General features: G+C 50.9%; 6 protein-coding genes across 6 annotated transcripts; 5 read left to right on the top strand and 1 right to left on the bottom strand.

Moving 5' to 3' along the window:
- Window positions 1-41: 41 nt before the first annotated feature.
- On the top strand, window positions 42-3,485 carry KNAG0H03430 (uncharacterized protein; the record flags this gene model as incomplete). The annotated part of the gene is made up of 1 exon (XM_022609624.1): window positions 42-3,485. One exon carries the CDS (start codon window positions 42-44, stop codon window positions 3,483-3,485), a length of 3,444 nt encoding a protein of 1,147 aa, XP_022466002.1.
- Window positions 3,486-3,628: 143 nt separating this feature from the next.
- Window positions 3,629-4,267, bottom strand: YAF9 (YEATS domain-containing protein YAF9; the record flags this gene model as incomplete). The annotated part of the gene is made up of 1 exon (XM_022609625.1): window positions 3,629-4,267. One exon carries the CDS (start codon window positions 4,265-4,267, stop codon window positions 3,629-3,631), a length of 639 nt encoding a protein of 212 aa, XP_022466003.1.
- A 148-nt stretch (window positions 4,268-4,415) lies between these two features.
- KNAG0H03450 (uncharacterized protein) lies at window positions 4,416-5,681 on the top strand (the record flags this gene model as incomplete). Its single annotated transcript, XM_022609626.1, has 1 exon — window positions 4,416-5,681. The coding sequence occupies one exon, from the start codon at window positions 4,416-4,418 to the stop codon at window positions 5,679-5,681; it is 1,266 nt and encodes a 421-aa protein (XP_022466004.1).
- A 147-nt stretch (window positions 5,682-5,828) lies between these two features.
- On the top strand, window positions 5,829-6,500 carry KNAG0H03460 (nucleotide diphosphatase; the record flags this gene model as incomplete). The annotated part of the gene is made up of 1 exon (XM_022609627.1): window positions 5,829-6,500. One exon carries the CDS (start codon window positions 5,829-5,831, stop codon window positions 6,498-6,500), a length of 672 nt encoding a protein of 223 aa, XP_022466005.1.
- Window positions 6,501-6,652: 152 nt separating this feature from the next.
- On the top strand, window positions 6,653-8,914 carry CEX1 (COPI-interacting protein CEX1; the record flags this gene model as incomplete). The annotated part of the gene is made up of 1 exon (XM_022609628.1): window positions 6,653-8,914. The coding sequence occupies one exon, from the start codon at window positions 6,653-6,655 to the stop codon at window positions 8,912-8,914; it is 2,262 nt and encodes a 753-aa protein (XP_022466006.1).
- Window positions 8,915-9,589: 675 nt separating this feature from the next.
- On the top strand, window positions 9,590-11,980 carry AZF1 (Azf1p; the record flags this gene model as incomplete). The annotated part of the gene is made up of 1 exon (XM_022609630.1): window positions 9,590-11,980. One exon carries the CDS (start codon window positions 9,590-9,592, stop codon window positions 11,978-11,980), a length of 2,391 nt encoding a protein of 796 aa, XP_022466007.1.
- Between the last annotated feature and the right edge of the window lie 177 nt (window positions 11,981-12,157).

Genomic DNA, 12,157 nt, shown 5'->3' on the forward strand with positions numbered 1-12,157 from the left:
GTGTTGATAAACGAGACTGGTGCTACCACACAGCAAGAGCAATGAACATTTTAGTCAGCGATAAGCCGGATAGGAGAATTGCTATTGTATCCAGGTCATATGCCTTAATATTAAAGTCCGTAAAGAACAGTGATGCCTCGCAGAGCAAGAAACCGTACTGCGCCATTGAGCTGGTCTCCAAGAGTGCTGTTCAGGGCCAGGATTTTGTCAAGCTCAGTGCGAATGAACTGTACGGGTTTGTTGGGCTAATTGAAATTGAGGGACTGATTTTCCTTGGTGCAATTACGGGGAAGGCCAAAGTCGCCCAGCCAATTCCTGGAGAAACGGTTAATAAGATTCTTACCGTTGATTTCTTCTGTCTAAACGACGCTAGTTGGGATTTTTTGGAAATAGACTCTTCAGGGTACCCGCTAGTACCTGAGACTGAATTGAGCGTCCCAGGGTCAGGAAGTGACTTTCAACAGCAGCAACCGAATGATCTATTACCAAAACACCCTTGTTTCGAGTTGAAGAAGTTGATGTCTAATGGATCGTTCTACTACAGTTCTGATTTTGATTTGACATCCACTTTGCAGAGTCGCGGATTTGGAGCACACTCCTTGAGTGCGGACAACTACGAGGCAGAGTACATGTGGAATTCTTTCCTAATGGAGGAAATAGTGACCTATAGAGATAGACTGGACAACCATGCGAAGCAGATTTTAGATGACGAAGGGTTTCTTACCACTGTAATTAGAGGGTTTGCTGAAACCTTTGCCACACATGTTATGGAGGCCAAGGTCACATTGACTATGATATCCAAGCAGAGTTGGAAAAGGGCCGGTACACGGTTCAACGCAAGAGGCGTCGATGACGACGCAAATGTGGCCAACTTTGTGGAAACGGAACTGATTTTCTATTCCAGAGAGTATTGCTACGCGTTTACAGAGATCAGAGGGAGTATCCCCGTTTTCTGGGAACAGGATACGTCATTAATTAACCCCAAAGTCCAAATCACTCGGTCGATTGATGCTACGCAGCCGATTTTCGACAAGCATTTCCAAAGATCGATCGAAAAGTACGGACCCGTGCATGTCGTTAATTTGCTTTCTACCAAGAGTTCAGAAATTGAATTGTCTCAACGTTACAGAGATCATCTAACGAGATCAAAAAAATTAAGAATGAACGATGACGTTTTTTACACATGGTTTGACTTTCACAAGGAAACCGCTCAAGAAGGGTTCTCTGGGGTAAGAAAGGTGTTACCTTTGATAAGGGACTCGATGCTGTGCTCCGGGTACTATGCCTATGACGTACAGGCTCGTAAGATAATATCTGAACAGCATGGGATCTTCAGAACCAACTGTTTGGATTGCTTGGATAGAACCAATCTAGCCCAACAAGCAATATCGCTGGCCGGGTTCAGAATCTTCCTGGAAGACTTGAAATTTATCACCAGCAATACTTACATCGATGATGATGACTTTGTCAACAAGCACAACACTTTATGGGCAGACAATGGTGATCAGATATCACAAATATACACTGGTACTAATGCATTAAAGTCGTCATTTTCCAGAAAGGGTAAGATGTCACTAGCTGGCGCACTGTCCGATGCCACAAAATCCGTGAGCAGGATGTACATCAACAATTTCATGGATAAGGGTAAACAGCAGAATATCGATACGTTGTTAGGTAGATTACCACATCAGCAGCCGGTTCAACTATACGATCCCGTCAATGAATACGTCACTTCTCAGTTGGACACTATGTCTGACCAGTTCACATCATACTCTACTATCAACATCTTTGTGGGGTCCTTCAATGTCAACGGTACTACTCAGAAGACCGATTTATCATCGTGGCTGTTCCCCATTGGAGATAAATTTCGGCCGGACATTGTTGTTTTAGGGTTGCAAGAAGTTATTGAACTGACTGCCGGGTCTATCCTTAACGCAGATTACTCCAAGGGATCCTTCTGGGAAAACATGGTCAGCGATTGCTTAAATCAGTACCACGACAAATATCTACTACTGAGAGTGGAACAAATGTCGTCTTTATTGATTCTTTTCTTTGTCAAATCGGACAAGGCAAAGTGTGTCAAGCAAGTGGAGGGAGCCACCAAGAAAACAGGGTTTGGGGGGATGACAGGCAATAAGGGCGCAGTGTCGATTAGATTCAAATACAATTCCACTTCGTTCTGTTTCGTTAATATGCATCTATCTGCCGGGGTAGCCAACGTTGATGACCGTCGCAACGATTATGAAAGCATTTTGAATGGCATATCATTTACAAGATCGAACACTATTTCAAACCATGACTCGATCTTCTGGCTCGGAGATACTAATTATAGAATAAATTTACGAAATGAGGAGGTCAGAAAAGAACTAAAAAGTGGGAAAGAATCATTAACAAAATTGTTCCACTATGATCAGTTGGCGCAAGAGATGAAATCTGGTGCTGTATTTCAAGGATTCAATGAACCGGATGTAAAGTTCCAGCCTACGTACAAATACGATAATGGTACCAACACGTACGATTCGTCTGAAAAGGCGAGAACGCCTTCTTGGACTGACAGAATTGTTTACAAAGGTACAAATCTACACCCACTAGCATACTCTGACGCACCTTTGTTGATTAGTGACCATAAGCCGATTTATGGTGCGTATAGAGCGAAAGTAAAATCCACTAATGACGAAGAAAAGGTCAAGTTAACTAAACAGCTGTTCGAGAAGTACAAAGTGATGCATCCAGACGAAACAAGCAGTTTGAACTCCCAACTTCTCAATCTGGGCTTAGAAGGCGGGAGCAATGACATCTTGTCAAGAGAACTGCCTTCTACAATTCCAAGTAGTGTAAGCCTTTTGGACATGGGCACCGAGAGTAGCGTGAGCCCGTTAAAACAGACACCGACCTCTCTCTCGCCATCTCAATCCGTATCATCCATTCCTATTTCAAATTCAATACTACAGCCGCGGAGAAATCCTTCGGTCACCGCAGTGGCTTCTCCACCCGCTGAAAAGGAAAACGTTTCTTCGGCTAGCATCCTTGATCCTGCTATCGCAAAGCCAAATTCAACAAATGCATTTAGGAAACCATTGCTTCGTCCTCCTCCCCCACCTGCCTTCGGAGACACCAACGTTGAAACTAATGGTAATAAACCTAGACAGGAGAATATACCTTCTGTTAGACCGCACGTTGGAAACACCAAACCGCAACAGTCTGCAAATGTATCCAAGTCGGTGGTAAAGAACACAGCACATTTTTCTTCGCCTCCTCCAGGATTCACTAGCTCAATGGTTCTGACACCAAAGAATGCAGCCAGTGGCTCGCAGACTTCATCAACTCCGGGCCCATCGGTTTCACCAGCGACGAAACCGCCCACCGACGGAATCTCGCAACTAACAAAAACAAATCTGGATGGAGACCGGTCATCATCGCAAAGCACATCTGTTGCCCCAGCTGCCCACTCTATGGACTCTTGGCAACCGCTTCAGCCCAAATAATGTGTGAATATAGATACGAAAGATACGCATCGGTAGAGAGGGAGAGTGCCTGCTTGTTTCCTATATATATATATGATGTGTATTCACTAATGAGTATATGATATGATGCGCTACACATGTGTGCTGTCCTTAGGACGCTATAACTATTTCTTGTCGTTTATTTCCTGCTCCAGTTTGTAAATCTGTTTATCCACATCCTTAAGCGCGATGTCCATTCTGTCGATCTCCTCCTGTTCGAGTTGTCTCGAAAAGACGCATTGGTCGGATTTGTTCGGCGGTAGCAAGTTCCCTGGTTTCGTCATGAGCACTTGGAAGAACTGCTCGTTCGGTTCGTTGAACACAATCTCGTCGAAGAAGGACGCTTTGATGATGTGGTCGCCCTTCTCGTCGGTCCCCGACGTAATGTGGTTCCCCGGCGAGTCGTAAGGATGCAGCCGAAGTCGATGGTACAAACTCAGTGGTTTCTCGTTGGCAACATCCGCAAAGTTGATCTTGATATTGACGTCGAACTCCCCCCAGCCGGTCTCTGTCAACTCGAACGGCGGCGCGTTCACCACCCGCGTGTTGTTCGGGTACGTCTCGTGCAGCTTAAACACCACCTGCTTGATGTAGTACGAGACATCCTCGTTCTGAGGTGCCCTCACGAATATGGTCCAGAGGTGTGTGTGTTCCACTGGTGCATTCGGCGGCTTCTGATCACCCATCTTCTTCGCCGTATTTCCATACACGATCGGCCGTGACACGGACAGCGTCTTGATACGTTTCGCCACTGGTGCAGCCATGTCCCTTCTCCCTTCAGTGCACTGCTACTGTCGTCCACCTACTATCGCTCTAGTTCTTCTAACCGTTTCACTTTATACAAGCAATAGATCAATTGCAAACAAGTCACTGTTGTAAGGTAGGATTAGGACAACCAGGGCATCGAGACCGATGGTGTTAAAGACTGTATATATTGCGCGGCATGGGGACGTTATCAAGAGGGAGACCACTCCAGGAAGGGATGGAGAGGAGGAGGTGTTCCCGCCCACGGGAGTTCCAGGCGATTTCCCACTGTCTGCCACAGGCGTGTTGCAGTCGAGGGAGTTGGGGCACTACCTTCTGTCATTGGACACTCAACCGGAGGCGATACTGAGCTCCCCAGGGTATAGGACCGTGCAGACTGCTACTTTGGTGAACGATTTGCTGGAGGTCCCGCTATTCGTGGACACTGGGTTGAACACATGGGCGCAAGACGATGGCGATGAAGATGACGACGGTGCTGCGCAGCCTGCAGACGTAGATACTTTGAACAAACTGTTTAAGGATTCTGTCAAGGGCGACTGGGAGAGTTGTGTTCCCGCGGCTACATCTGCGGAGACGCAAGAGATACTGTTTGCAAGGTGCAAGTTGTTCTTAAGCAAGGTCGCCGAGCAATTGGATAAGCAGGTCCCCGATGCTGAGACTGTTCTACTGGTGACAGACGCTCCCGTGAAGGTCGCGCTCGGGTTGAACCTGCTGCGCTATGGACGCTGTATCGACTACCTGGACGACGAGGAACAGACCACGATACGGTCTGGGTACTGTTCCCTCGACAAGTACGAACTTGCGGTTAGGTACAATGAAGAGGAAGACGAGGAGGACCAGATCGTGGTCCCCCTCACGGATCGTGAATGGCGGATGACGATGAACGGTAATACGGAATTCCTGAAATCCGGTGAGGTCGGCAACTGGTCATTTGACCGTGACTCTGTGGTACCTTCTGCGGATCGCGAGGGGTCCCCCGCAGATCCCGAGACAGAGACAGTGTACGTCAGCGTGGACTTGAATTCTGGGTCCTACAAAAACCGGCTGCAAATTGAGAAGAACGCTGTGATGCAGTACTCCGGCATGGATCAAGAGCGCCCTCTATTTCGGATCGGCGACAAGATCTACGAGGGATCCTGGGAACGCCTTGTCGGGACGGAATTTGCGTTCCCTGACGAGGCACAGCTGCACAGACGAACTGGGATGGAACGAGCTGAAACCGCGGCTGCTGTCACTGGCAACGGAGACTCCCCCGATGCGCTCCCAGAGCGACACCACAGCGCAGAGGACGGCTCGTCGGACAGCTCGGGCTTCTCTGACGATGAAGTCGCTGTCGCTACACCGGAGAAACGTGCGGAACGGCTGTACAGAATCAAGGACAGGCTGGTATTGCACAGTCTGAACGCAGTGTAAGCCGTTCCGCTTGTTGCGTTATACTCTGCGCAGATGTTAATACAAATTGTATTGAAAAAGAGCAGAGGCAGTATCAGCATTTAATGTTGCACTGACTGGTTCGCTCTGAGTGCATCACACAGATCCCCGGCTATACACTCGATTGCAATGCTGGGTACTGGATCCGAATACCAGGTGATTCTGGCGAGCAGTTCCCCCCGCCGCTACGAGATACTGTCCGATAACATTGGGATCAGAAACCTGCAAACGACTGTCCCCAGCTTCGAGGAGAACCTGGACAAACGGCTGTACGTGGGTCGCCCGCTCGATTACGTGAGGGACACGGCCCGAGGGAAAGCTTCGAGCATCGTGGCCGATCTCGCGAGTGGTCGGCTGGAATCGCTGCAGGGCTCCTCGAGCGGAGCACTGATCGTGTGTGCGGACACCGTTGTGATCGGCCCGGATGGCCAAGTGTATGAGAAACCGGGCACGCGGGAGAGGCAGTTGCAGTACCTGCACCGGTTCTGCTACGAGTCCGCGGGGCGGCCTGTCGTTGTGGCCACGGCGGTGGCCATTGTCAAGTGGCCCTGCGGTGGGACCATGAAAGAGCATTCTGTCCACACCTTCGAGGAGACCACGGAGGTGTACTTCGACGGAACAACCCCTCGGGACGTTATCGAGGCGTACGTTTCCTCGGGCGACGGGCTGCAAGTTGCCGGCGGGTTCAAGATCCAAGGTCCGGGAGGCGTGCTCATCAAGCGCATCAACGGCGACTACTACACGGTCGTCGGACTGCCCCTCAACGCGACGTTCCGCGCGCTGCTCGCCCTCCAGCGCTGACCTTCTTGCCTATTTGCCCTCTGCTCCACTGCTGCGTCTTCGACGAATTGGAAATTTGTTCAAATCGTGTTTTATTCACAGTGACGTGACAGTTTGTGGTGATGGTAGTGATTGATTAGGTCAGTGAGGGCAGCACTGGAAGAATAGCGAGGATGAATTTCGGGTCTCTGTTCAAGAATCTGGCGAACTTCCAGTTCCCCTACACTATTGAGTCCGAGCCGTATCATTCGACGCCGCTGTGGGACCTGTACCGTGGGCAGCGGAAGAAGGACTCACACGATGTCACTGTGTTCAAGGCAAAATGCGACGGGGCCGCTGGGTCCAATTGCGACGAACTCATCATGCACGCGATGCACATGATCAAAGTTATCCGTGTTCCTGGGATTTGCCCTTTGCTCGACGTGTTCGACTCGAACGGGCCGGACGCTCTATTCATTGTGACCGAGGCGGTCACTCCCTTGAGTACTGCTCTTGGTGAAGCAGGGATCGGTGAGGCCGGATTGCTTTTGGGGTTGCACGACCTGTTCCGGCTGTTCCAAGTGCTTGAACCACTGTTTTACATCGGGAACCTGTCTTTGGAGAACCTTTTCGTCGACAAGCAGGGGAACTGGGTACTGTTCGGGCTCGAGTGCTGCTACGAGAAAGCACCCGAGAAGTTCGACCGGTTTAAGTTCAAGGACTACATCAAGATGTGGCGTGGCCTGCATGGTTTCCCCCCCGTGGCGGATGGAGCTAAATCGCTAGACCCATCGCTGATCGACGCGATCGCATTGGGCGAGCTCATTGAAGCACTGTTCGAGGCGGCAAAAGTTAGGATCCCGAGTGATTGGGGCAAGTACGTGCAGGGTCTCGCACAGGGTCGCATGACGCTCACTGGGTTCATCCAGCGCGTGGAGCAGACAGCTACGTGGCGCGGGAATCCGCTACTGCCAATCTACGACGAGTTGAAGTTGTTCCACATCAAGGACGCGCACTCGAAGTTACAGATCATGCAAAAGTTCGAACAGTACTACTTCCGCGGCGGTACGCGGTCGCTCGCTAGCCAGTTCACTCCCGGGTTCATTGGCCAACTGATCGTCCCGGAACTTGTCGAATGTCTTTCGTGGATCTTAAATCAGGAGAACGGGTTGATCGTGTTCAACCGGACGCTTGTGAAATTGTTGACCGTGGTGCTGAGCCTAGTTGTGGAGGCCCGCGAGATTTCAGAGTTATCCGAGGGGATGAAGGACATGCTGTACTTGTGTTCGAAGCTCACGGACCGGCAGATCCGGTTTGTGATGTTGATCTTCCTGCCGAGGTTACTGGAGAAGTTCCCCAAGCAATTGGACTTCAGTGGGCGGATCTTCCCCTTTTACTTGCAGGGGATGCTGGACACGGACGCTACGTTGCGGCTGCAGACTCTAAAGACGATCCCTTACATCATTGGCGAGCTGACTGAGCGACAATTGAACAACGAGATCTTGCGGTCGATCGCTAAGACGCAAGTGGACGCCAATGAGGAGATCCGGATGTGGACCGTGTTGACTATTGTGGAGATCTCAGACAGGTTGTCCGGTGTCAGCAACCGTGATGGTGTGCTAGCGACGATTTACACAAAGTCTCTGAGGGACCCTAGTATCAGCACGCGGCTAGCGGCGCTGTACGGTTTAAAGATGAGCATTGGGATCTTCCAAGTTGAGGTGATCGCTAACAAAGTACTCACTGTGATTGCACCTAGTCTCTTGGACAAGGACCGAGTTGTCCGTGTACGCGCGAAGGAACTGTTCGGGTTATACTTGGCGAAACTCGAGGAGGAGGCCAGTTTGCAATTTGAGAAGGGCGAGGGCGAGGGCGAAAGTGAGAATGAGAGCAGTGACGACCATACTGCGTTTCTACAGAGGTTTGAACAAGGCGGCTATTTTGCGCGGGATCTGGCAGACATTGTGGACAAGTTTATGACTGGTCTGAGTGTTTCCCCGGAAGACAACCTGGACAGTTTTGGTTCTACTGCCGCGTACGGCGGGTTCTCCACGATGTCTGGGGACCCGACGGAAACACTTCTTGGTTCAGGCCGGTGGGCGACGCCACCTGCCAGTTCAGCGGAGCCCGCTGAGGTAGTACCAGAGGACGATGACGCCGGGTGGGACGCAGAGGACTCCTCCTGGGACAGTACCACCACCACCCCGCAAGAGACGAAGCCCGTACGGTCCTCCATCCTGAGCAGACCGCGGCAACCGCAGTCCACGACGAGAACGGCTGCGACACCGGCCGCGAAGCGCAAGCCCAGCATCCTGGCAGGGGCCAGGCGGACGCCGCCCGCAGCAGCGGCCCCTGCCAGGGGGGAGAAATCGATTCTGAGCCGGCGCCCAGCGGGGACCCTCACTGCCACCACCCCAGCGGAACCAGAAGAGGACGACTGGGACTCCGCGTGGTGACCCGGCCACCTCCTGCTTCCGCGGGATCTCCCAACTCCGTCCGTTCCGCGGGACTTCACGTGCTCCGCTTCCGCCTCCGCCTCCGCTTCCGCCTCCGTTTCCGCCCGCCCGGGTGCACCCAGACCCACCCGCCGTCGAAAGCGACAACCCCCTCTTCCTCGCCGCAAAACGGGCTTTACGTGCGGCGCCTTCAAGAGGGAAGTAGTGGTAGTATAGAAGGAGAGGGTGGTTCAACCCGGTACACAGAGTGGAACTGTCAACGCGGTGGACACTGTTGAGATAGTGAGGTAGGTGGAATCTAGCTGCTCTTTTTATACTTCAGAGAGAGACAGACACTACACTCTTGTGGAGTTTTCTTTTCACCTGGTGCAGATCGGAGAAGTAAAACCCCGTATAGTATATAAAAACAGCATTTTCTGTGCAGTATAATACACATTGTACCATTATTATAGGGTAAACTAAAAAGGGGAGGTTCCCGGAGTTTTTAACAACTATCGACATACCATCATTAAGCCTCTTTATTTCTCCCTGGGTGTCTAGTCAATAATACAAAGATACATTAAATTTTTGATATTTCACGGGAAGTTCAGTTCAAGGAGGATCGTATTCGGACTATTCTCATCTTTGATCTGCAAGTGTTGACTGTCTGTGTAACTGGATACTAGGTAGGTACTGATGGATAGTGGTCACGATTCAATGGATCACTCCGCTGCAGGTGGTGAGCCAAGTGGGAGTAGAGATAGTAACGAAAACGGTGGTGGTGGTGATGGTGGTGGTGGTGGTGGACAGCAGAACCACACACTTTCTTCCTCACAACAGCCTCGCCAGGACTCCATGTCCTTCTACTCAAACTACTACATACAACCAAGACTCTCCACAGACGGGGCTATAAATAACTTTCTCACTTTCCCACCATCAACAGATAACCAAACAACATCAACGTCAAGAACAGCTACAAACAACCCTGCAGCCAGTTTTGGGAACAGGTACAGTGTGTCGCAGACAGGGCTGCCAGCACCAGCTCCAGAGTTTAGTCAGTTTGGTAGAGGGTTCTCCATAATAAACTCGTTCCCTCAACAACCCCAGCAACAACCTGCCCAGCAACAGGTGAAACTCGCTGCTAACCAGGAAGTACCTGTGTTCAAAGTCAAGTATGCCAAAAATGCACACCAGTTCCCAAGTATATCCTTCCCACAGCAGGACAACAAGAGAACGTCCCTCTCGCAGGAACAACCAGATATGGACCTCTTCGCGGGGGCTAACGGTGGTAGAAGAGACTCAGCGTTCCTCAACTACAGGAACTCAACGGCTTCACAGAATCACCCGGGGGACAGCAGGCAGAACTCCGTGTTCGACTCGATATTTCTCCCTGCAAAGGGCACCGCACAGGACGATGCCACGGGGCAGGGCAGAAGGAGGAATTCGGTTAGGGACCCACACCTCGAGGAAACTAAGAAACAATTGCAGCCAGTGCCACCGTACTCTGTCCCACAGGTCCATTCGCAACTGTTTGGGAACGAGTACGCCCAGGGGATCTCGGCTGTTGGTGAGGCGGTGCAGGAACAACCGTTTAAGAAACAGAAGCCGGCCCAGAAGAAGAACTCTGTGGGGAAGAAACCTCGTGGTAGAAGGAAAAAAACGACAGCGAACAGAACAGGCGACCCTAACCTCAAGAAGGAACAGTCATCCACTACGATGACGGCCGCCGCAGCTGCTGCGGCAGTGGAAGGTGGACCCGATGACGCCGCCTTACTGGGGTCGACCACCGTAGACCAGCTCATGTTAGTCATCCAGGCGAGACAAAAGGGAGTCACGGAACAGATCAAGACGAAACCTAATGGAGAACTCATTCTCGAAGAAAACCCAAATATCATACCGGACAAATCACAACTAGTGGGCGGCGTCGAAAAACCACAGAACGATAACCATTCACATTCACTACTACCGGTATCCCTGGCCAACTCGGGAACAACAGACGGCGGACTCAGCCCGATCTCCCTCGACAACGAAAGCATGGCGAGTCCCATGTCATCACAAAGCCCGAATGAGTCCTTCCCAGCCCAGACGCCACAGCAACAACAGAAGAAACACGAGTGCCCTTACTGCCACCACAAGTTCGCACAGACTACGCACTTGGAGGTCCACGTGAGGTCGCACCTCGGATACAAACCCTTCGAGTGTCAGTTCTGCGGGAAACGGTTCACGCAGGGGGGGAACCTTCGCACACACCAGCGACTGCATACGGGCGAGAAACCTTACGCGTGCCAACACTGCTCCAAGCGGTTTTCCAGAAAGGGCAACCTCGCAGCACACCAACTGACACACAGGGAGGTCAAACCGTTCCTTTGCAAATTGGACAACTGCGGGAAGACGTTCGCCCAGTTGGGGAACATGAAGAACCACCAGAATAGGTTCCACTCACAGACCGTGCTAGAACTGTCCAACAAACTCGCTCACTGGAACCCACAGACGGACTCCATCCCCAAAAAGGACAGGGAACTGCTCCAGTACTTCGCGTCCATCTACAAAAACTCAAACAAGGGCATCAAGGGCAGAGGAAAGGGCAGCACGAAGATAAAACCATCCGTGTCCCCACAGGAACACCAGGACTTAGTCCTCATGAGCCCCGCGCTCCAGGAATCCCTGCAGCAGCACACATCGTCCCTGAACACAAACTACACAACCATCCCGCAGGACTTGGGCCCGAATGAAACGGATAAACAAGAAAATTACAACGCAACTCGCAACAACAAGGGGGCCACCTCCACCAACAGGGCATCATCGCGCAAGAAAAATAACAAGATGCCAATTAATCCCGACGGTAACGACCCGACCAACAGAACCACCGCGGGCAACGAGAACGTCGCGGATCATGGCGAAGACGGTCCCTCGACAGGGTTTGAGTTTGTCGATGATCAGGGCATGATGAACCCAAACGTTCTACAGGACCCGTTGGTCCAAAACCAATTCAATTTCAGTTCAGGACCCAACACTACCGCTACAAACGCCACAAATGGCACACCAGTAGGACCCATCAACTTCAAGCACATCAACTACAAAAGTTAATAATAATATCCATAATTCTCTCTTTTTGTATTCTTTACTTCCATAGTTCTCTCTATCATTAACATCATCTATTCTGTTAATTATATACCTTGTGTCAGTATCTGAGACGTTTCAACAGTGTTGTTGTCGTGAAAATGATCTCACTGTGGTGCTCTCTATATGCGTTATATATCTTTG

The sequence above is a fragment of the Huiozyma naganishii genome, chromosome 8 (genome assembly GCF_000348985.1).
Source record: "Huiozyma naganishii CBS 8797 chromosome 8, complete genome".
NCBI lineage: Eukaryota > Fungi > Ascomycota > Saccharomycetes > Saccharomycetales > Saccharomycetaceae > Huiozyma > Huiozyma naganishii.